Source organism: Cnephaeus nilssonii, assembly GCF_951640355.1.
Source record: "Cnephaeus nilssonii genome assembly, chromosome: 7".
Classification (NCBI taxonomy): domain Eukaryota; kingdom Metazoa; phylum Chordata; class Mammalia; order Chiroptera; family Vespertilionidae; genus Cnephaeus; species Cnephaeus nilssonii.
The window spans coordinates 25,536,843-25,561,769 of record NC_137078.1 but is presented as its reverse complement, the minus strand read 5'-3'; the positions used below and the strand labels follow the sequence as shown (position 1 = coordinate 25,561,769).

The 24,927-nt window shown below is 41.9% G+C and overlaps 1 protein-coding gene across 1 annotated transcript in view; it reads right to left on the bottom strand.

Annotated features, from left to right (window-relative positions):
• Nucleotides 1–24,358, bottom strand: part of CAP2 (cyclase associated actin cytoskeleton regulatory protein 2) — a 145,282-nt gene extending 120,924 nt beyond the window's left edge. Inside the window, exons 1-2 of the mRNA XM_079778232.1 lie at nucleotides 24,250–24,358; nucleotides 1,275–1,396 (exon numbers count right to left, since the gene is read on the bottom strand). Coding sequence (XP_079634358.1) covers nucleotides 1,275–1,395 — 121 coding nt within the window. The 5' untranslated portion in view covers nucleotide 1,396; nucleotides 24,250–24,358. The remainder of the gene's footprint in view (nucleotides 1–1,274; nucleotides 1,397–24,249) is intronic.
• Between the last annotated feature and the right edge of the window lie 569 nt (nucleotides 24,359–24,927).

The window sequence follows — 24,927 nt, the reverse complement described above, 5'->3', positions numbered from 1 at the left end:
GCATGTAATACAAGGCACAGCTCCAAATACGCCTGAAATTCTAGAAGCACCACTGTGGATCTTGCTTGGTGAAAGCCTTGTTTGAAACCCCCTCTTCCACAAGTCTTTTCTCAGCCCCCAAAGCCTAACAGGATTCAAAATGGGTCAGATAAGGAGGAACCTTATGTGAGACAAGGATAGAGCTGCTAGGTTAAATACACTTAGCCAGTTAAATTTGAATTTCAGATAAACAAAGAATAAATTTTTAGCTTAAGTGTGTACCATGCAGTATCTGGAACACAATTACAACTCCTCGGCCCCCCAAAAGTCAACTATCTAAAATTCAAATTTAACGAGGTATCCTGTATTTTTATTTGCTAAATCTGTACGCTTAGGACAGAAGAAATTGGAAAAATTACTGTAGATAACTTAGAGAGTTTGCCACACCTGGTATCATGTTAAAGAAATAGTTAATTTTTAAATATTTGCTCACATAGTTTTTAAGATCTATTTTTTTAAAGTGTGGCATTAGCATGTAATTTAAAAAAAATACTTTTATTGATTTCAGAGAGGAAGAGAGAGGGGGAGAGAGAGCGATAGAAACATCAATGATGAGAGAGAATCATTGATTGGCTGCCTCCTGCACACTCCACACTGGGGATTGAGCCTGCAACCTGGGCATGTGCCCTAACTGGGAATTGAGCTGTGACCTCCTGGTTCATAGGCCAATGCTCAACCTCTGAGCCACAGTGGCCGGGCCTTAGCATATATTTTTAAAAGTGTGTTTGGTTAGGAGCAGGCACAGGTAAAACAACGTGATGGGATCATGTTACTAGGAATTCACATCAGGTTCACTCCTTTAAAACTATAGTTCTTAAATTTAATGACTTGCTCTTTTTAAAATTAAAATCTACAGAATAATAACTCCTTCCAGTTTACATTCCAACTGAGAACATTAGTTTCCTTTTGATAATCACTTAGATAATATATTTAGTCATTGAGCGTAGAAGAGCAGCATAAACACTAAAACGAAAGAATAATGATACTTGGCACATGGATTATGCTCTTAACAGGCGTAGGTACTGGTAATTTTTGTGGAGTGTGCGTTGAAACTTTTTTCCCCTTTCTATTTTTCAGGGATCGCTTGCGTCTGGTTAATGTCATGGTCACATATAAAGGAAGGAGTAGGGAAGTTGAAGAAAGTAGATAGAAATATTTCTTGAGAAACTAAGTGATGGGGACAAAATGAAGTGACCCACGTAGAGATGGGTAATGACAACAGTTTGTGGTCCTACCTCCGTTGACACCGTTCATTTCCCCACAGTTCCCAGGAGGCCGGTGTGACACCGAAGGCAGCAACTCCAGTCGGCCGACTGCCCGTTCCAGTCTCTCCACCAATCCCTGCATCGCCTCCATTCTAGAAGACGGGAACAAACGGAGGCCATGTGAGCTCAGGCAGGATTAGCAAGCTGACACCATTACACTTTGCAGTGGCAAGAAGGAAAATAAAAATTGCTGGAAAGGGCTTCAATTACCTAGAGAGTATTTCTATGTGTCAGGGAAATATATGAAAAGCAAAAGAACATACGACTTGGAACAAAAAACAACCCCAAATTTTATTGAGCTTATTCAATTCAGTGACTTTTACAAGCCCCACATACAAAACACAAACATTCACTCTCTCTTTTTTTAAAAAAATATATATTTTATTGCTTTTGTTACAGAGAGGAAGGGAGAAGGATAGAGAGTTAGAAACATTGCTGAGAGAGAAACATCGATCAGCTGCCTCCTACACACTTCTTACTGGGGATGTGCCCACAACCAAGGTACATGCCCTTGACCGGAATCAAACCTGGGACCTCGCAGTCCGCAGGCCGACGCTCTATCCACTGAGCCAAACCGGTTAGGGCAAACATTCACTCTCTTCACAGCATTATCAAGTGTCTCCTTGGGTGCTTCTTTGAGCTATGATACAATCTGTGTCTACCAGTTACTAAAAGCCCAGGAATATATATTCACAATTAATATTGTCAACTCTTATTGCTAATGGTGGGAGGATACCTTAACCGGTTCCAATAATTCTTTCTGTTAAAGTATAATTCTGCAGGGGACACTAAACCCATGTTTACTTAGTTACCTTAAACCAAACAGCACAGCCCAGGAGAACTGTGAGTTTGTGAAACTGTGCATAATTGAGGAGCCAACAGAGGCCATTGCCTCCAGAGCGAATTGTCTTCTACCAGCTATTAGTGTGTTTCAGGGTTCTGTTGCTAATTTTTTTAAAATTGCAATTATTTTGAATGGTGGATATTTTAATTTAAAATATTCAAGGTGGTTATTTCCCTTTGGTGTTGGTTGTTTTTAGACAAAATTCAGTTTTAGGTGTGGTAGTTTTTGGAGACAGCGACCTTGAGTTACCCAACACTCTTGGCTGAAATAAGCTGGCTTTGAGGTTGGCTAAGGAATTGGGGGTAAGAGTGAGGCTGGGTATCTATCCATCCTTCCTGCTTCCAAACAGATGTTAGATAGCCACACTGAGTATACACAAGGTGAGTCCCTTAGAATTACTGACCCTGGAATGTAATGTTATTAAGGCAGCCTCTGAGGAATGGAACCCAAACTCGTTTGGCCAGATTTATGAGATCCAGCTAGTAGGTGCCATAACTCTGACCATACCAACCTATGGTCTTGGCAAAATCAGGCTGCTGCCTCAGAGAGAGTAATAAGGCCTCATCTCAGGGTCTGCACTTCTCACTGTTAGGAACTTTCCAAGCATCATTCTGAGCCACAGAGGATGACATGCTCCTGCATCTCAGACAACACTGCCCAGAGCGTGGGTAAATTTTATTGCTCTAAGATGTGTCACTATTTTCTCTTTCTGCCCTGAAGGCACTTCTCTTTTGTATTTTGTAGTCTCTTAGTTTTGAGCTTAAATGTAATGACTTGCCATGGCCTTATTTTAAAAACCAGGTTATACTTATCAAAGCACATGGATAGCTCCGGAATTCTTCATCCAAATGTCAGATGGTCATCAGACACGGATGGGGAAGGCTCACTGTCTATTTTGGAAAGTCATCTCCTCTAAAACTGCCAGCAGCTACTCTTTCAAAATATGGGGCAGTGTTCTCTGCACGGCCGAAATCAGCATCTAATCCCAAGGGCACTCAAAATTAGAAGTTTCTCATCTATTCTCTTCCTCTTAACGTCAGAGCTTTTGCTTCCAACGCAAGTGGAAAAAAAAGGAAGAAGAAAATTAAATCCATTACGTAAGCTTGTGAGGGAACTGGGTATCCTGTAGGTAGGTGGGTGAAGGCCATTGGAGAAATGATAAAAGCCCCTCTAATCTTTTAATAGTTGCCCATCTGTTCACAGTTATCTATGTTCCCTGTTACTCAACTTGCCAAATGTTACCACCATAGACCAAGCCCACGCTGAAAAAGAATGTGTTTGCTTTCCTAGCGAGCTCTCTGTCCCCCAACAGAAAAACACCAAGTACCTCCAGTCGCCCCAGAGCTGTTTGGGGAAGACCTGTTACATTTCACACGTAGGATTGCTGTCCCTGACTGTGGCTTAATCAGCTTCCCAGACAAGACCCAAACCACACATTATCTAATAGTGCTTCATATGTTGAAAGACAATAGGAGTTAGCCCATAAACTGCAGGGCTGGGCAGACTGGTGTGGAATGCAGTCTAAAAGTGAATCAGATGTCACTTCATGTGAAATCACCATGAACTGAAGACTTGCCACAGCCTCATAAGAGGTCAAAATGCAACTTCATGCAAGGAAGCTAGAAAGATGCCTCTGGGTTTAAAATTTTAGAACAGTTTCTAGGAGAAATGGAAGAACAAATAAAAGAAAGAATACACCAAGATATAAAAAACACACGTTAGTATACCCAAAACATATGACAGGGTCCAAGATGGCTATGCCCTCTTCTCTCAAACACACACACACACACACACACACACACACACACACACACACACTTCTCCCCACATGCGCCCTCAGCTGCTAGCCTGGCTCTCAAGAATGAAGAAAGAACAGAGCTGCAGATTCTCCAAATTCTTCCCAGGCAATTCCATTCGCCTTGGTTTTTCAAAATGGATTTAACCAAGTATTGTCGAGGAGGTGGGAGCCAGGAACTAAGAATTAGATTGAGGAAATGGATAGGACAGTCAAAGCAAATGCAGACAGCTAGATCAAGCTATGGAATGAGTCAGGGTCGGTGGACAGGGCATGTGGAGAAGGGAAAAGGGCAAGATGGTGGATGTAAGATGTTCTGGGAATCGGATGAGACACCGAGAGAAGCAAGATGCACAGCTGGAGAATCAAGAGATTGGGTTAGATGCTGCTGCTCAGATTTTCTACTCAAGTACTAGCTAACCTTGAGATTATAGAGGATAAACACCAATGTTTGACCAGAGTGTGAGGGTGAGCAAAAAGAAAAAGGTGGAGGAACACAGAACTTCACAACTTTATCTCTTTAATGTTTTAGGAAATGATACTTGAGGCTAATCTTAATTCTTTGTTTTGCATTATTTTTTGAGTATTCTCTTTTGAGTTTCTCTATAATGAGAAGTATAACTTATCCTTGCTTGTCCTTTTTTTCTTACTGTATTTGAATTTCTCCTTCATGCTTCATTTTTTATAGTTTAATTTTTATCAAAGCCAAACATGAACAGATGTAGAGTCAATGGTTCTGCTAGGCTTATGACAAAACAGAACAGTCCACTGACTGCCTCCTTCCATTCTTTGATTTGAGAGTCAACCATTTGCAATTATTTTAGCTGTTTACTTTAGTACTGTAATTGCCTCCTTATCCTATCTAATTAAGAGGGAATATGCAAATTGACCGTCACACCGTAACAAGCTGGCTGCGCCCACAGCGGAGGCAGGGATTCCCGTAACAAGCCTTAACAAGCAATCAGCAGAAACTTGAGGCTGTGCCCCCTACCTGGTGGGGCTTGACAGGAGACCTCAGGTCATGCCCCCCGCCCAGCAGGGCTTGATGGGGAACCTCAGGCTGCACCCCCCACCCCGGTGCTGGGCCAGGGGACCTCAGGCCATGCCCTTGCCCTGGCACCAGGACGGAGGACCTGAGGCCGCACCCCTCACCCTGGCATCAGGCCGGGGGACCTGAGGCCGTGCTTCCCGCCATGCGGGGCTTGATGGAGGACCTGGGGCCGTGCCCCTCACCATGCAGGGCTTGACAGGGGACCTCAGGCCATGCCCCCTGCCCAGCAGGGCTTGATGGGGGACCTCAAGGCATGCCCCTGCCCCAGCCCAGGCTGGAGGAACCTCAGGCCATGACCCCCACCCAGTGGGCCTTGATGGGGGACCTCAGGCTGCGCCCCCCACCTGGTGGGGCTGTGCCTTTCGCCCCAGGCCAGGGGACCTGAGGCCATGCCCCCCGCCCTGGTGCCTGGCCAGGGGACCTCAGGCCACACCCTCTGCCCCAGCGCTGGGCCGGGGGACCTGAGGGTGCTCCAGGGTACCTGAGGTTGCACCCCTCGCCCAGTGGGGCTTGATGGGGGACCTGAGGCTGCGCCCCCTGCCCAGTGCTGGGCCAGAGGACCTGAGGTTGTGCCTCCCCTCCCACACACACACACCGGCAGGGCTTGATGTGGGTGGGCCCGGCTGGGTCTGGATCTTGCCCAATGGGGGTGGGGCTGGCCGGGTTTGGGTCTCGCGATTTTGAGGTGTGCGTGGGTGGGCGGGGACTTGACTCTGGGTCCCATGGCACACCCCAGACTCTGACAGGAGGAAGATTTTCATATACATTTTACTAATTTTCTTTCATCTCTGACACTTCTATTATAGAGAAAGGGCAAATAGCAATATTAAAATATTTCCTCTAATTCCTTTTTAATGTGCACGAATTTCGTGCACCGGGTCACTAGTTTCTAAATAATATACTTATAGTTCTATGTCTTGTTTGCTTTCTTCACTTTCAGACATCATCCACTGAGTTCCCACCAAAAATAAAAGGGAGTGCTGTTCTCTTGCCCCATCCCCACAAGCACATTTCCTTTTACCCCATTCTCCCAATACTGTTATATCTCAATTTTTGTGTGACAAATAATCAGTGTTAATACAGTTAGGACTATTCATAACTAAGTCATGATTTTCACTTTTTGTATAGCTTGTTTTCTTAAAGCCATCCTTTTCAGCTTCTCAGTTGTCTACACACTTGAAAAAATTAATCATCTCCAAAATCTTCCCCCAGTTCTGTAAGTCCACTTTCAACGGGACCAACCACATCTGGAATTCTTAGTTCTTTCTTCTCAGAGTTATCTCTTCTGGAGAATTACTCCAACTGCACTGTTGTTCCGTAGGCCTGCTGCACATCTGTAACCTGGGACCTGCCTTCACCGTCACTGAAGGTGAACAGAGAAATCATCCTAGGGATTTCTCTCCCCCAATCCTTATGTGCTATCACCTGTTTTCTGGACTCTATATCCTCCTCTTTCTTGGTGTACTTCCTTAATTGGAAAGAGCATTGTCTTCTGAAAAAAGGTACATGAAAGGTCATTTTTTTTTTTTTTAGATTTTGCATGCCTGAAAATGTCTTTTTTTTTCTCTCTCTCACACCTGATTGGTGAGCAGGCTGAGTATAGAATTGCAGGCTGGAAATTTTCCTCAGGATTTTAAAAGCATTGCTCCAATGTCTTCTAGCTCCCTAGGTTACTGTGGAGAAGTCCAAGCCATTCTGATTCTTCATCCTTGGGATATTTCCTGTGTTTTCTCTCTGGAGGAAGTTTTTGGGATTTTTCTTATTGTCCCCAGTGTTTAGAACTTTTATGATAACATACTTTGTTGTTGATCAAAAATTCTCCTTATAAATGATTTTCAAGAGGTGTAGAAAAGGTAGGAAAATGGGCATTGCATATCGTATGTCTCTGGATGAGTTTATAAACCAAAGTCTTGAGTGTGTTTTTTTTTTTCAAATAAAGAAGTTAGCATTCTAAATATTTAAACAATTCAAACATCTCTCATACCAATTTCATACATTTACAAATATTTCATACACTTCAACAAGAATATAGCCTGTAAGTATTCTCAAAGGCATCTCTGAGAATAATAAGGTGTCTTGGAATAATAAGCTATCCTAGAAACATTATTGCAGGAGAAAAGATAGCTATCATAACAAAAAAATTTTTTTTTTTTGCTTCATTGGTCATTTTATAGAACCCATCCTCAAAGTACAGGAATTCGATTCCTAACACTGTCCAATGGCCAATGTTATACTAACAGTACCATGACTAAGCTTAAAGCACGGAGGGAGAGAGCGTGCACACATTTCTATCCTTCTCATAGCAGTTTCTAGAAAGGCAGAGTTTCCCACACTTTCAAACATTTTATAAGATCTCAATTGTTTTGCCCGTTTTTAGCTAGGGTGGTATAGAGGCTTTGGAATCACTAGCTGGGAGACTCTGGGAAGAGAGCTTAATTTTACTTTGTTTTAGTTACTACCTATACATAGAGTTGATGGAAGTATGCATATGAAGACATACAAAGAATGGCACATGGTCAGTGATAAACTTGCTAGTACTGCTATGAAGACATCCCATCTCATTTTGCTTTCCATGGGAGTAGTTAGATCTACATACTGCTACATCAAGTCTTTGGGGATTTTTAATGTTCAGCAATCATCTAGAAGATCTGGCCAAGGAAAATGAGTAGCTGAAAAGTTTAGGTTATTATTATTATTATTATTATTATTATTATTTATTATCATTATTATTTTCAACATTTCATTTCTCTAAAGGAGGTTTTCTCAAATCTATGTGTAATGGTTACTATGAAATGAAAAATTGGCTATGTAATTAGTACTTTTTTAGTCATATATTTTCCCCTAAACATTTTTATGATGATTCTTTTGCTTTTAAATTGTCCCCTGCAAAGGACACAAGCATAATCTCTGTGGAATCATTTTTGGAAAATAACATTCCTTCGTCCCTCATATATTGCACCCAAACCATCTTATTATGCTCAGGGTCTACTAAGGCCCTACCTACTCGGTCTCACCAGTTATAAAAAGCAGCTTTCATAGTCACTTTGAAAATTGACACCCCATGGCCCAGAATAAATGGTGATAAGCCCAGAGTAACAGCCTGTTTGTATACCCTCTGGTGCCTGTAAGACATACTGCCCAATTAAAATACCGCCTCATGCTGTCTTTTCTGCCAGCACATGCACACCTTGCCTCCCAAGGAGATTAGTCCGAGCTTTTCATGGGCTGTTTCTCCCTGTATCTCCCACTGAGTCTGCATGCTGCCATGTACATGGAGAATTCTATAAATACTTTCTGATTGACTAATTAATTGGCTACCACTCACGGCCTTTCCTCACCTGCCCACATCCTGGCATAATCTCAGATCAGGCGGAAAGCCAACTTTTCACGGGAGAAATGCCCATGTAAAAGAAGATACTAGATTAGTTTTCCCACTTAAAACCACAGTGATGCCCTGGCTGGTGTGTTGTCCTGTGCACCCAGGAGTTGCCAGTTCAGTTCCCAGGTTGCAGTATTGATCCCCAGTGGGGATGGTGGGGGAGGCAGCCGATTGATGTTTCTCTCTCTCTCTCCCTCTCCCTTCCTCTCTCTAAAAATCAATTTAAAATCTTTAAAACAAACAAACAATCAAACAAAATAAAACCACAGTGGCTTGCTGCCTTGATTTAAAGGGGCACACCTCTAATGTAAACCTTAGGCTTTTCCATGGTTCTCCTTCTTTTTTAGGATTTCAAACATTTTAAAACTACATTGTCCAAAGGGTTTTTTGTTTTTGTGTTTGTTTGTTTTGTAAATTCTTCAGAGCAAGTTCTTAAGACAAGTAGAGCAGAAAGCTACTTTGGTAACTTTTTCACGTTAATAAAAGGGCTGGGTCTTCAGGGTGTTCGGATTGCTAGTTTAAAGCTGTCCTTACTAGGCCAAAGGTGCAGAAATAATTGTGGTGAGAGTTTCTCTTCTGATTCCGTAAGGGAGACCCAGGTCCAGTGGATTTCAAAGATCGTAAGACGAAGATTAACTAGAAAATAGACTTGAAGTGACTAGGAAATTGAAGACTTTCAAATCTTGTTTCATGGTGAGGCTGGGCAGCTGGCTTTTGAATGAGCTCTCTGCAAATAATAAAACTGCAATAGGCTACATTCTCAATAATTCCACCCAATTTAAAAAATGTTGTTAAACTGCCATCAAACTAGACTGTCCTGGATTGTTAAATTCACTTTACCATGACTATATTAATTATTTTTTTCCAGGAAGATCTTGTGATTCAGTCTTACTAACTGGAATAATAGTATGTATAGAAAAACAAACAATGGTATTCATTCATTCATTCATTTATTCATGACTATCTCACTGAATATGCTTACTTCATTCATTCAGTTAGTCTCCACGATCTGCTAAGCACCATATCTAGAAAATCAGGAGTGATTAGAATACTCCTGCTCAGAAGCAGACCCTGCTTGGTTAAGCCAAAGAATTATTTCACTAGGAGACACATTCATGTTGCCAAGGTGCCTGCCTTCATGTCTTTTGCTTACTCTCCCACAGAGCGTTTCTAGACCCAGCTTCTTACCAAACAGAAAAGACAAAAAAGCCACTGTTTTCTTTTTATTGCAAAGAAGTTCCAAGAGTGGTGGAGTTTTGAAATAGTGTAATCAGAATACAAGAGATCAGAGAGTTATACAGGAAAAGAACACTTAAAATTTTTTCACAAAACTGGAGAGAATGTATATGAAATCCTGATTGGCCATTTGCTTTTGTCCCACTACAGAGAAAAGAAGCAAATCTTCAGTTGGATTTTCAGCTGGTATATTCACCCCAGCTTTCTGTACCTTGTCAGGCTCTTGAGACCCAGTCACAGAGATGACCCTCTCCCTCCTATACATGCCCCCCCCCCCCCCGCCTCAATCTCTCCTCTATGCTGTGGTTCTGCCGTTTCCACTGCCTCAGGGTCCTTCCTGGCACTGCTGCACCCGCTTTCCAAACCTCAACTTCTCTGAGGAGTCATTCAGCATCCCACAAATCAGAGGTTAACTTCCCTCCAGGTATTAACTTCCTGTCATCTTCATCAAATCCAGAGCAGACTACAGAAGGTAAAATAAGCAACCACATACAGAAATTACTTCATTCATTCATGTACTCTGGTAGCTCCACTCCTCAGAACCACCCCTGATCATTCTCATATCACAAACATTTCTCTTCGAGGTTGGAATCTATGAAGATAAGAGGCTAGGGTTTACAAGTTGAGGTAGTGCAATAAGCATTTTCTGGCATCAGAGAATCTTAATTTGAGACCCTGCCCCTTAATTGCCTGCATAATGCCCCTCACTTCCAAAACACAAACTCTTTCCTTCTTCCTTCAGATGCATATGTGTGAGCTGTGCTCTGTGCTGGTTGCTGGGGCTGCACAGGTGGATGAGACTCAGAGTCTGTCTTACAGGCACCATGATGTCCTTGAGGAGAGGACAGTTTGGCTGTTGGGGGCAGGCCAGCACTCTAGGACACCAGGCTGCAGGGAACTGGGTAATTTCAGCAGGAAAGAGCCCAATGAGAACTGAGAGCCTGGGGAAATCTAAGTATATCTTGAAGGCTTGCTCTGTGCCTTGACTTGGGGTGGTGGGACTGGGTAAGGACACAGCCAGAAAGTCATAGGCTGTGAAGGCTGAGTGGAACCAGCACAGACCCCTATTCCACTCCCCTATCCTGAAGTGGGAACTCGTTTAGCTAAGTGTGAAGTAAGGACTCTTCATGGAAAAGCAGCTCCCTCCCCAAACCCTGCCATGACCCTTTCTAGTCTCCAATGTTGTTGGGGAAGCTCTTTCTATTCCTGTGTCCCCATGCTGCCCTTCTGCTCTTGTTAGGCCACAAAGAAGGAAGAGGTCAAAAAGGAGTTCCCCAAGAGGTGGCACTGGGAAAAGAAGAGCCATGGAGATGCTGCTGGCCAGGTTACTGCAGCCTGGGCAGGGCTTTCATGGACCTTTTGCCCCTCCACAAAGTAAATATACCGCTCTCCTTGTATCCAGAATATATAAAGAACTCTTAAACTCAATAACAAGGCCAACACTCCAATTTAAAAATGGGCAAAATATTGTATAGACATTTCCCCAATAGTACATATAAAGACATTCAATATTAATAGTCATTAGACGCTAATGATTAGAGAAAGTGAAATATAAATCAAAACCACAAAATATCACTGCATACCCAGTAGGATGGCTACAACCAAAAAGACATATAATAACAAGTGCTGGTGAGGCTAAAGAGAAATTGGGACCTTCCTATATTGCTGGTGGGAATGTAAAATGATGCACCTGCTGTGGAAAACAGTTTGGAAGTTTCTTAAAAAGTTAAGCATATATTTGATATATGACCCAGTCATCCCACCCATATGTATCTACTCAAGAGATACAAAAACATATGTACACGCACACAATAACTTGTCTACAAATCTCCATAGCAACATCATTCTTAATGGCCAAAAAAAGGAAACAACTTAAATTTCCATCGATAGGTGAATGGATAAAAGAAATGTGGTATATTCATTCATTGGAATATTACTTGGCAATAAAGAGGAATGAAGTAGTGATCATGCTACAACATGGATGAACTGGCAAAACACTATGCTACATAAAAGAGGCAGAGATAGAAGACCATGTGTTCTACAATTCCACTTATATGAATATCTAGGAAAAGCGGATCTGTAGAGACAAAAAAATAGATGAGTGGTTGCCTAGGGCTGGAAACAGGAAAGGAGAGTGACTTTGAATGGACACAAAGTTTCTATTCGAAGTCATGGACATGATTTAAATTAGAATTGTGGCGGCAGTTGCACAGTGCTGTATATGTACTAAAAAAATTACTGAATTGTGCATGTAAAATGGGTGAGTAGCATGGCATGCAAAATTTTAGCTCAATAAAGCATTTAAAATCAAATAAATAATAAGTACTGTTCCTCTTTATAAAGGTACAGTTTAAAACCTATTAACTCTGATAACTTGGTGCTCTCTTCTCCCAGCAAAGTGATAGATGGTAACTGAACTTAGCCAGAGACTGCGCTGAGAGGCCACACTCCTCTCTCCCGGAACTGGCTGTAGGAGCCAAGATAGGGGACAGAGAAGAGTGGCAGTTCTCACGGTTCCTCTCTCTCCTGTGCATCAGAATCACTGAGAAGAGTTGGGCCTTAAATGCAGATTCCTCAGCCCCACACTCAGCTATACAATTCCGTGGTCCTGAGTATTGCTAGGAATCTGCGTTTTTAATAAGTACAATATGAGGCCCCTCACTTTGAGAAGCCCTGTAATAGAAGAGTGCACAGGAATGCTATGGGAGCATGTGCGAAGGGTCAAGAAATGGGGTACTCACCTGAGCCCTGGGAAGTAAAGAGGCTACTAAAGTTTGAAAAGGAACTAAACTAAATCTCAAAGGATGAGGAGGTGTTGTTCAGAGGAAAGGTAAGTAAAGGTGTTCCTGAGCCTATGGCCAGTTTGTGCAAAGACATGGAGACAGTACAGCCAGAAAATATTTACTGAGCCTTGAATATGTGCCAGGAGCTTTCTAAGAAAGCAGGAGAAAAAGGGGCTTGATGGGGGCTTAGAAAGAGTGGTTGATAAAGCTGGAAAGGGACCTGGGGAATTACTGTCGTGATGACAGTGGATTGAAGATCTGAGAGATGTATAAAACAGGTAAAGTCTGAGAGAGGATTAAATGGGATTAGGAGGGAAATGGAGGAGGTAGGATTTCTTAGATGTCTTGCTCTGTGGTAGGGTGGTGTCAATCAAAGCAGGGAAAGGGAATGGAGGTGGGTAATGAAGAGAAGCAGTTTTGGACCTGTGAGTTTCAAGTGCCTATGGTGATACTGAGATGATAACTGGCAGCTGCAAATAGGAACCCAAAGTTCAGGGGACTTCTTAGAATGGAATTATAAGTACTACCTACCTAATAATAATAACTGCCCCGGGATTCTATGGAAGATTAAAGGAGACTCTTGAACTATAAAGTGATGCCTAAGTGTTGTAATTTATCTGTGAATGCTCCACAGCACTCATCATCATGATCTGTCTCCAGTGATCAGTCTGTGAACTATTATTGAGTGTATTACCACCTCTCCTATCCCCAAACACAACAACCCTAACATTTCACATACCACTCATCCAAGACCATGCCATAGAACAGGAGTGGGGAACCTTTATTTCTGCCAAGGGCCATTTGGATATTTATAGCATCATTCATGGGCCATACAAAATTATCAACTTAAAAATTAGCCTGCCAACTTTGGTCAAACATTTAATTAACTCACTCCTAATGCCTTCCCAGGGCCAGGCTAAATGATTTTGTGGGCCTTATACGGCCCTTGGGACGGACATTCCCCACCCCTGCCACAGAACAAAGAAACTACAGAAATGCTATTGACTGAAAGCATAAAGGGGAAAGCATTTTTTTAATGGTCAGTTATTTCTCGTAGCATAACTAGAAGTATTTTACTTCATTAAACCTTGTCTTTTAGTGTTAAGACCGCCATGTCTCTCTGGACTAATGAAGGTATAAAGGTTTGGGGAAATTCTTCCTAATCTCAACATTCTGGAACTCATTATAAAATTTATATACAATTGAATAATAGATTCAGCAACTATCTTAAAAGAAAAGCTGTAAAGATCACTTCTTAAGTGCTGGGCCAGATTTGTGCATGGATATTTTCAACAAATGTGACTGTCATCATTTGACTTAAAGTAGCCAGGTGATGGATTTGGCCCAGGCACTCTCCTCCAACCCCTTTTTGCTTCTTCATGTGTCTCCAGCCTCTGGGTCTCCTTTCAGACTTGACTTTGATTTATTAGGAGTGACAAAATCAGTTTTCAAATAGAGCTCTGAGCCATCAAAGAACTAGAGGTTCTTCTTTTTTGCTCTTTAGACCTGACAGCCCAAAAGAAATGAGAAACAGATAAAGGGCAAAATGGAAAGAAAAAATGGCAGGGTGTAGGAAAAACAGAGGGGAAAAGGAGGAGGGAACTACCAGTGACATCTTGAAGGTATAAGCCCACGGTAGCCTGTCTCTAAATTATATTCAAAATGCAAAAAGCAACTCCCTGACTCTGAAAAATAAACAATAAGCAAGTGAATTGAGGAGAGCAACCAAACTTGAAAACGGGGCCCATTTGGGGGTATGCTTTTGGGTTTTTCCTTTTCTCTCCAGAGTTGGCCCAAAGGTTGGACCTGTGCAGGAGGTGCAGGCAAGAAAATCTTCCAGAGAACCCTCCTCTTTTGGGACAGAAGACCTGGAAAGGAGGCCCCTGTAAATTGAAGAATGTGAGGAAAAGAGCAGGTTTTTCCTATTTTTTTTCTGCTTTGAGTAGCCACAGTCACAGAATTGTGTGGCATAAGCAGATAAAATTTTCTGCAAAAGAAACCTAGTCCTATTGCCAAAGAGCGGGGAAAGGGGCCCTTGTGGTTCAAAGAGTGTGGGAGAATCCCTGTTATTTTTTCCCTCTCACTTTTCTCTCAGGGCTTTGCCTTGAGGGTGACTCTAGTCTATACTGCAGTGCCGTGAGCAACTAACATTTGAAGAGAAACCAAACATTTCTGGCAGAAGATCAGGAAAAATTGGTTCTTAAGGGAGAGAAGAGCGTGGGAGGAATCCCAGAGGAGAGAACTAAAGAAGGGGATTCCCTGATTGTATGCATGGAGTGCAGGCCCTGGTTTCTCCCCTGGGCTGTGCAGATGTGGGACAGACCCAATGGCTTTGAGAGCTGAACAATGATATAAGCCACTGTTCTAGTCCCAGTCTAAGCCCTAACTTGTGCTTCCACAAGACCCAAAACAGCACAGCAAAAGCTTTGAAAAACGAGCTAATGTTGGAACCATTGCCCATAGAATACAAGCCAGAACTGGATAGACTGCCTGATAAGACAAAAACATTGAGCATTGTAAAAGGATTCAGAGTCTCAGAGCATAATATTCAAAATGTCAAGAATTCAATCCCAAATGTCTGACATGCAAGGGACTGGAAAAATGTCATCATTTCTCAAGAGAAAAAAATAGTCAACAACTCCACAATGACACTATGTTGAAATTATCAGATTTATAGGAGCTATTTTAACTATGTTCCAGGTGATAAAGGTAAACACTCTTGAAATTAATGGGAAGATAGAAATTCTCATAAGAGACACAGAACCAAAAACTACAATAACAATAAAAAACACAAATACACTGGATGAACTCAATGGCAGAACAGAGAAGACAAAGGAAAGTGTCAGTGAACTTGATGATATAGATATTATCTAAAGAACAGAGAGGAGAAAAGATTGAACAACAACAACAACAAAATAAAAAGAACCTAAGAAGCCTGTGGGACAATATTAAAAGGTTTAATATTAATGTCATTGGAATCCCAGGTGAGGACCAAGAGATTTAGGCAGGAAACATATTTGAAGAAATATTGGCCCCAAACTTCCCAAACATGGTGAAGGCTATCCATTTACAGATCCAATGATAGTGCTATCTATCTGGTCATTATACACATACATGCTTACACACATAATACCTTAAAGTGAGTGCCTCCAAAGGGAAGAACAAGAAAGATGAGCAAAGTGAAGATATAACTGCCTAAAAATCCTATATAATAAAAGCCTAATACGCAAATCGACCAAATGGTGGAACTACCGGTCCCTATGATGTGCACTGACCACCAGGGGTCAGACGCTCAATGCAGGAACTGCCCCCAGCCCACAGACCCCAGGCCAGCCAAGGCGGGTGCCAGGGGGGCCCCCCTCATCACCCCACTGGTTGCCCCACAGATAGGCCCTGATTTCTGGCCAGGCCTAGGAACCCTACCTGTGCACAAATTTTGTGCATTGGGTCTCTAGTAAATAAATAAAATGTGATGGGCTATCATCTCCTTTTAAGAGGTATCCCAAGTACCAAGACCTTTACTTCTAAATGTCTTCCTTAAATCTAACAAAACAAGGAGTCATTAGAACTATGTCAATCATTAAATTGGTTCATCTACCAATACTAAACTAACAGAAGGCATTTACCATATTACAGACCCTTGATTTTTGGTCAGAAAACAGAGGCAGGATGAGCTACAAAGAGATTTTCCAATTTGTATATAACCTAAAAGATTTCTGTAAAACTCTCTTGCATATTTTTAGATAGGCATATAAAAATTTTCACCCAAATGTAAATAGTTGTGAAGAATGTAACTTCCAGCATTCTGCAAAAGTAAAACTATTTTATCACTAGCTGAAATATGTCCATTGAAATTCATCACGACTCATTTTAAAAGAATACATAAACAGGCTCTTTGAAAGTCATAAATTTCACATAATAACATTTTCTCCTTGAGCTTATATTTCCATTCTTCTTCCCCCATAGAAGTTTATCTTAGTTTTATGTATTTTATGCTTTAATGTCTTTTATTCAATACCCTATCATACTTTTTTCTGCATCAAAATATGTATATACACTTAATTTAAATTCAGTGGCAAAAACAGTTCTTCTGATTGTTATTATTGTAACTATTATTAGAATGCAAATTATAAAAATAATACAAATATTACAAATGTTGACACATAATTACTAAATGTAAATAAAAAGTAAATTTTATTGGAAACCCCTCTCTTTGAGAATTTTGATTTTTCAATTATTTCATGCATAAGGGGATGAGTATTCATAATATTAGAATGAGTCAAGATTGAAAACCAATTTGACTCAATTTTTGTTTTTATCAATGAAAATGCTAGGAAACTATTCACATAAATGAGGAGATAAGAATGAATGAGATTTTGTAATAAAAACATCACTCAATTCTTTGAACTCCTTCTGAGCTATATACTAAACATCACATGGTGATGAAATATAAAAAATTATTTTAACCATCAGTGAAAGGAAAAGTTGGGGAAGACTGAAATTTAGTGAGTACCCTATCCATCCATCTGGGTTATCTCAGCCATTCATGGTCTTTGCCTAGGCAATTCACAACTCTGTACACAGAGATGTGAACTTGTAGAAAACTTTTAGTGAAGTCAGTAATTATGTTCTATGGGAATGCAAATACATTTTATCATGTGGAAGTCCAATTGACTTCCTTCTCAAACTATGAAGAAGCCAGTGTTATATCTATTAAGTAAATTCATTTCAGCATTCCTATCAGTGGTCCTCTTTGATTGTAGGCTCTCTTATTTTTTTAATTTTTAAAATGTTAATTTTATTATTTGTATGAGAGTCATGCTTCATCCTCTTTAAAATTTTTCCTTTAACATTAATTTACAATTTCATTAGATTGCCTTCATTGTTGTTGTTTTTTAAATCAAAGACTTAGAAAACATATGATTTGCAATGTCCAGGAAACAGAATTATTGACTTTCTCATCTCCAAAACTTATATTCTGAAATGTTCCCCTTTTTTTGCCATCCCCATTCCCTAGATTTTTACATCCTTGGACAGTGCAATTTAATAAAATGGGTTAGAGATAGACCTTTTCGTAAAATGGACTAATAAGACAGATTCAAGATAGGCCTTTCTTACATAAAGTGAGAGAAAGGTGATTATGGAAAAGAAGGTGGGAAACACCTGTGTGCATGTATCTTTGGAAGTCTCTGCATGTAGTTAATGTACATAGTTTGAAGAATGTAGGAAGCACAAAAATTAGTTCCAGCCCGGCCAGCGTGGCTCAGTAGTTGAGCATCGACCTATGAACCAGGAGGTCACAGTATGATTCCCAGTTAGGGCACGCACCTGGGTTGCGGGCTCCATCTCCAGTGTTGGGCATACAGGAGGCAGCCAATCAATGATTCTCTCTCATCATTGATATTTCTATCTCTCTCCCTCTCCCTTCCTCTCTAAAATATATATATATTATTTTATATATCCTCTCTGACATACATATATATATATATATATATATATATATATATATATATATATGCTTTTTTTTTTAATGAATTCCACTCCTCATGGTATACTACCTGGACTCATTTGCATTAACAAACCTCTTCTTAAAGTTTTCAATTACTGAAGAACTTAGATAATTGTTCACCTTCCATTCTGAAGAGACTCTGAGGGAAGAGGAGGCCTATGAAGGGAGAGGCCATTAGGAAGGGGGGGGGGGGCGCGGAGGGCTGTCTACAGAAGGAACTTTGAACAACCAGAGGGTACCATGAGAGTACTAAGAAATGAAAAAGAAGTAGATACGAAGAAAAAACAAAACTTTAAGCTTTAAATTTTTGTCCAAATATTTGCGAACCTACATTGTACCCCTGAAAATATCTAGCTACAGCTTCTAGCATGCTAGAAGATGATGCCAGGCAAAAGATCGTGTTTAGTCTAATGCTAAGCAACCAATTAAATGGACTCTCCCATCAACCTACTAACTGGGCCAAATAGCTCAGCTTCCTGCCACTTGAGAGAGGTGAGCAGAAGCACCAGACAGTACTCATTAGGTGAAAGGACCAACCTTATATGACACTAGTCCCTTACCTGCACATTCAGGCAATACAGAGGTTTCTAAACTCAGGTTCCATAAAATGAACACCTCCAATTACATGTCAGACTATAATCAGACTGAAATATGCATTCACCACTGTGAAGCCTATTTTACCTGGATCTGAAAAACATGATTGGCCAGTTTTCTTAGTGTGGTCCAATTTGACTGCTTCTTGTTACCTTAGAGTAAAAGAAGCAATTTGTCTCATTAGAATTCAGTGATTCTTCTCAGAATAAAACTACCTAGAAACAAGGTTGGACCTAATGATGACGACAACCTACGCAGATCCTTTAAGATCTATTTTCACAGCTTAGGTCATCTTCTGTTCTGTCTTAGATCAGATCCTTCACTGATATTCAATCTCTGTATCCCTTTTGATTCTCACTGGACATATAACAGTCACTCAATGTAGTGGAATGAATAAACAATCAGTGGATCCCAGAGTGTCTCTGGATTTCGATGGGGACTGATGCAAAGCAATAAAGGTTTTTTCTCATGAAACTGAGTACAAGTACAGACACAAGCCAAGGTCTGTCTTTGGTGTCTCCAGCATCTGGCTTCTCCAGGGACCATCATCCTCTTCAATAGTGCCATCTATACTACCTCATTTCTACTTTCAGTCTCCCAGACTTCTCTGGCTCTTTATTATCCCTTTCTATCAAAACAAGAATAATTTTAGAGCAGACATTTATACTGTAGAATGGCCCTTAAGTTCTGTTAGCTGGTGCTATGATTCCACTTATATGCAATACCTAGAATAGGCAAATTTATAGATACAGAAAGTAGAATGGTGGTTGCCAGGGGCTGAGGAAAGAGGAGAATAGGGGTTTATTGTATAATGGGGACAGAGTTTCAGTTAGGGATGATGAAAAAGTTCTGGAGATGGTGCTGGTTATTGCACAACTTCTAAAATGCACTTAATGCCACTGAATTGTACAATTTAGAATGGTTAAAATGGCAAATTTTATGTTATGTATATTTTGCCACAATAGAAAATAAACTTTAAAATATCCCTTACAATGGCTTGTTCTTACCTGAGGGTGCTCCCCTACTTCCTAAGTAAAGTGGAAATATTCCTAATAAACTGTAAAAGCTCACAACCTGAATCACGGCAGACCTAGCAAGTGTCCAAGGCTAAAATTCCAGATTTCCAACTGGCTTGTTACCAGAATAACCAAACTAATCATGTTGGAACATTGGAGTACCCAGCAGGATACCATACAAGGAAAATGTTAGTGAAGATTAGTAAGCACTTATGTACCTTGCTTAAAGTAACGTTCCTTTGATATAATAAAGTTGTCCTCCATCTCATCCTAAACCCAGGTGATATAAGAGGATGGAGATGCTCATAAGTGATTGAGTTAAGTGGTCCTGCTGTGAAATTGTTGTAAAGTTTTAGATTAGCATTTTTTCATACTTCTTAGGACATGAGAAAATAGATATTACAATTAGAATTTAATAGGATGAGAAGTCAGGCTCTCAGCTTTAGTTACTTTATCTTGGTTTGAGGGAGTGAATAAGCAGGGTAGATAGCATTAATCTATAAGTCCGAGGAAGAATCAACCTTTTTTTTGGTCATTAAAATACAAGGCACATTCACATCCACATGAAAGAATTCTTGCACATGTGTGCCAAGACATGAAAAGAAAGTTTTCAAATTACACTCTTTGTAATAGCAAAACATGGGACCCAACCCAAATGCCCATCAATAAAAGAATGGGTAAATAAATTATGGAATATCTGACAATGAAAACTATATAGCTACATGCAACAATTTGAATAATTCTTAAAAATATAAACTTGAATTTTTAAAAGTGAGAATATTATATATACCCTTTTTATAAATAAAAAACAAGCAAACCTAAACAACATATTGTTTAGGAATACATACATATGTCATAAAACTGTTTTACAGTACAGGAATGATGAACATAAAATTCAGGGTTGGGAAGGACACAGGAATGGCATAGGAGAAGCCCACAAAGAAAGATGCAACAGCATAGGTAATAATCTAGCCTTTTTTTCTAGCCTTCTGTTTATTTTATTTATCAGTCTTATTGAGAGATAACTCACATAAGATAAAATTCACCCATTTGAAGTGTACAATTCAATGAAACGTGCAGCCACCACCACGGTCGATTTTAGAACATTTTCATCAGCTCAAAAAGAAACCCTGTACCCTTTAACTAAACACCCTTCCTAACTCCAACCCTCAGCCCTAAGCAACCGCTAGTCGACTTTCTGTCTCTATAAATTTCCCTGTTCTGAACATTTTCATATGAACAGAATTATACAATATGTGGTCTTTTGTGACTAGCTTCTTTCACTTTGGATAATGTTTTCAAGGTTCATACACATTGTAGCATGTATCAGCACCCCATTCCTTTTTATGGGCAAATAATATCCCATTGTATGGATATAACCACATTTTATTTATCCACTCATTAGCTGATGAACATTTGGGTTGTTTCCACTTTTTGGCTATTATGAATAATGCTGCTATAAACATTTCTATATAGGATTTATGTGGACATATGCTTCCATTTCTCTTGGATATATATATATATATATATATATATATATATATATATATATATATTTGGAAAGAAATTGCTTTATTATATGGTAACTCTGTTTAACTTTTAAGGTGCTGTCAAATTGTTTTCCAAAGCAGTCGCACCATTTGATATTCCCAACAGCAGTGCATAAGGCTTCCAATTCCTCCACATCCTCACCAACTGTCATTATCTGACTTTTTGAATGTAGCCATCTTAATGGGTGCGAAGTGGTATCTCACTGTGGTTTGATTGGCACTTTGCTGATGAATGAGGATGCTGAGCTTCTGTTCAGGTGCTTATTGGTCACTTCTTTGGAGAAAGCCCATTCAGATCCTTTGGTTATTTATAAATAACCCAAAATTTTTATTTTGGGTTATTTATATTTTGATTATTGAGCTGTAACAGCTTTCTATATATTTTGGATACAAATTCCTTATCAGATATAGGATTTTAAAATATTTTCTTCCATTTTGGGAGTTATTTTTTACAGTTATCTAGTTTTTAAGTCCTAGTTTTAAAGCTGAGTGATGGGATCACAGGTGGTCATTTGAATGTAATGTTTATAGCTTACATAAACTTAAATATTATTTTTATGTATGAAATATTACAAAATTAATGAATTAAAGACGAAACCTTATGCATAAAGATGCCCGTTAGGTAATATTCAAGATAAAACAAAACACTGTAATTCCCTAAATAAGTTAATGCTACTCTTGAAGACATATAACTTAACTCCTAGGTATGACTGAGGCACTAGAAGAATCTGGCTCATCAATCCTTTCAAAAGGTTCCTCTCCAAACTCTGTCACATGGTAGGTGGGAGTAGCAAAGTACTACCAACAGAACAAAACTCTCCCTCCCCTCCTGTTTTTCTTTTCCCCCTCCTCTCCCAAGCTAAGGATGATTTTTACATTTTTAAATGCATGGGGAAAAGAAGACTATTTCGTTACTGGTGAAAATTACATGAACTTCAAATTTCAGTGTCCATAAATAAAACGAAATGCAACCATACCATTCCCTTCCGTATTGCCTATGGCTGCTTTCAACTACAGTGGCACAGTTGAGTAATTATACTAAAGAGACCATGTGGCCAGCAAAGTCTACCATTGAGTCCTCTACTAAAAAAGTTTAGCAAAATTCACACTCTATTGACAAATTGACTTCTCACTCAACAGTGAGCTGCAAAAACGTTTTCCTGCTAGCCAAGACCAACTTGATGGCCACCTTCATGATTCTTCATAGTCAATTTCTTTTTATCTTTATTTTAATAACTAGTGACCCGGTGCATGAAATTCGTGCACATTAAAAGGGGATTAATTAGAGGAAATAATTTAATATTGCTATTTGCCCTTTCTCTATAATAGAAGTGTCAGAGATGAAAGAAAATCAGTAAAATGTATATGAAAACCTTCCTCCTGTCAGAACCTGGGGCTCACCACGGGACCCAGAGTCAAGTCCCCGTCCACCCACATGCACCTCAAAATTTCATGAGACCCAGACCCGGCTGCCCCCTCTCCCCCATTGGGCTAGATCCAGACCCAGCCAGTCCCACCCTTGTCAAGCCCTGTGGGCTGGGGGCGTAGCCTCAGGTCCCCTGGCCCGGTGCCAGGACGGGGGGCGTGGCCTGAGGTCCCCCGTCAAGCCCCGCTGGGTAGGGGCACGGCCTGAGTTCCCCAGACCCAGCACTGGGGGTGCACCTTGAGGTCCCCTGTCAAGCCCCGCTGGGTGGGGGGCATGGCCTGAGGTCCCCTGTCAAGCCCTGTCAGGTGGGAGATGGGGCCTGAGGTCCCCTGTCAAGCCCCAAGGGGGCGGGGGAGGGCATAACCTCAGGTCCCTGCTGATTGCTCCTTAAGGCTCCTTATGGGAACTTGGCCTCAGCTGTGGGTGCAGCCATCTTTGTGACGGAGTGATGGTCAATTAGCATATTCCCTCTTTATTAGATAGGATTATTTATATGACACCTTGATTCTGATTTTATTAAGGATTTTTAGATTTGGGGTCCTTCCTTGCAAAATATGCAATTTCAAGAAGTCATGATCCAGCCACACTCAAGCTATTAATTCGTTTAATAAACTTTTATGTCTGCTCATTACATGCCCTGAGTCAAATACTGCTTGGTGCTATAAGAACTACCAAAAGCCAGCCTTGCCCTCAAGAGGCTTACAGTCTAATTAGACCCTAGTCACTATAAGAACCATTTCCCCAAAGATCACTGGGCTGTTGTCATCTTACATTAAGTGGGCTTAGATATTTCACCCCAGAATTCTAAGGCATGGTCCTTAAATGAAAAGAAATGGTTAGTCGCAGTAAAGAAATAGCGCTCTGCAAACAGCTCTGGAAAACTAAGGTGCATGTGTCCCATAGCTTCTGCTTTCCCACCGGTTCTGGATCTTTTTGCTAAGTGTTCATCTCCTTCCGCTTTGGCCGTTTGGACCTCATCCACATCGTAAATGCAGCCACCTGTATTTATTCATTGTAAATAATGCATCAGTGCAAATATTGCTAAAACTTGCAGCCTGCTCTTTATGATGAGAATAAAGGAAAGGCCACCCCCCGCATGTGTGATTTCAGCCGAAAAAGTGGTAACAGCGCGACTGGGAGCACGAACAACCCTCTCCCCGAAGCGGCCAGAGACCCAGCTGTGAGCGCCCTTGTCCAAGCTGTCCCCAGCGCCTCCGCAGCCTTTGCATTTTTAAAGGTGACTCCGCGCCTCAGGTCAGGTTCCACGGAGAAGCCAGGTCGGGTTTTCCCCGGCACTTTCTGACCGAGATGGCTGCGGTCCGATCCAGCCCAGAGACAGCCCCCAGCCCTCCCGAACCCGTGCCCCCGTGAGGCTCAGAGCCCAGCAAAGTTGGACGAGCCTGGCGCGCAAGGCCGCCCCCGCCGCGCGCCCCGCCGCCAGCCCGCACCCGCCGTGCGAGCGGCCCGGGCGCCCCGAGCTGGACGGCGGCGGCGGCGGGGGCGGGGGCGGGGTGCGCTGACCCAGATGGGGCGGCCGCTCGCGTCCGCGCCCCGCGCAGGGGCCTGGAGCGTCCGGTCTGGCTCCCGCCCGCGTCCCCGCCCCGACCCCCCGGCGTCCGGCCCCCACTGGCGCCCACACCGCCTCTCCTCCTCGCGTCCCGGCCCCGCGTATCCCACCCATTCGGCGCAACTCCCGAGCGCCCCCCGCACCTGCGCCCGCGGCCCTCCTCGCCGAGGCCGCGCCCAGCCGCCCCAGGGTTACCTGCTTGGGTGTCCTGGGGTCTGGCCCCCGCGATGCCCAATCCGTGGTCCGCCACTCGCGACCTCCTCCCGTCAGCCCTCCTCCCCGCCTCCTCCCCTGGACGGGAGTCGGTGTCAGTCACGCTGCCCCCGGGGAGAGTCGCCGCCGGCGGCTTCCGGGAGCTCCAAATACAGACAAGTCGAGGGGGAGAGAGAGGGAGAGCAAAGCCACGCGGGTGGGGAGTGGAAATGAAGGGGAGCAGAGCGGAGAGGGGGCTGGAGGGAAGGAGGGGCAGATGGGCCGTGGGAGAGAAGAGAGGGAGATGGGGAAGGAGAGCCGGGAGACAGCCTGCCAAGCGCCAGGCTGTGAGAGCAATGAAGTCACCGCAGCAGGCAGCATGGCAAAGAAGCCTGGGAAGATCCAGGACGCTCCTGGCTGCAGAAGCCACCGGGACAGTGGACCTCATAAGACTTGTGCAGATAGATGATGGGTCCTGAGGAAGCCGGAGGCAGGCCTGTGTGTCCCACAACCCCGGTACCTGGATCAAGACCCTGACAGGAGAGGGCGTGGACATCTAACGCTCTAGGTAGACATCCAGTTGAGATGCACTCATATCTTGAAACAACATTTTAAAATGCATTTTACATACAGCATCTTTAAAAGCTAAAAAAAAAAAATGTACCTGATTATTTAAAAACA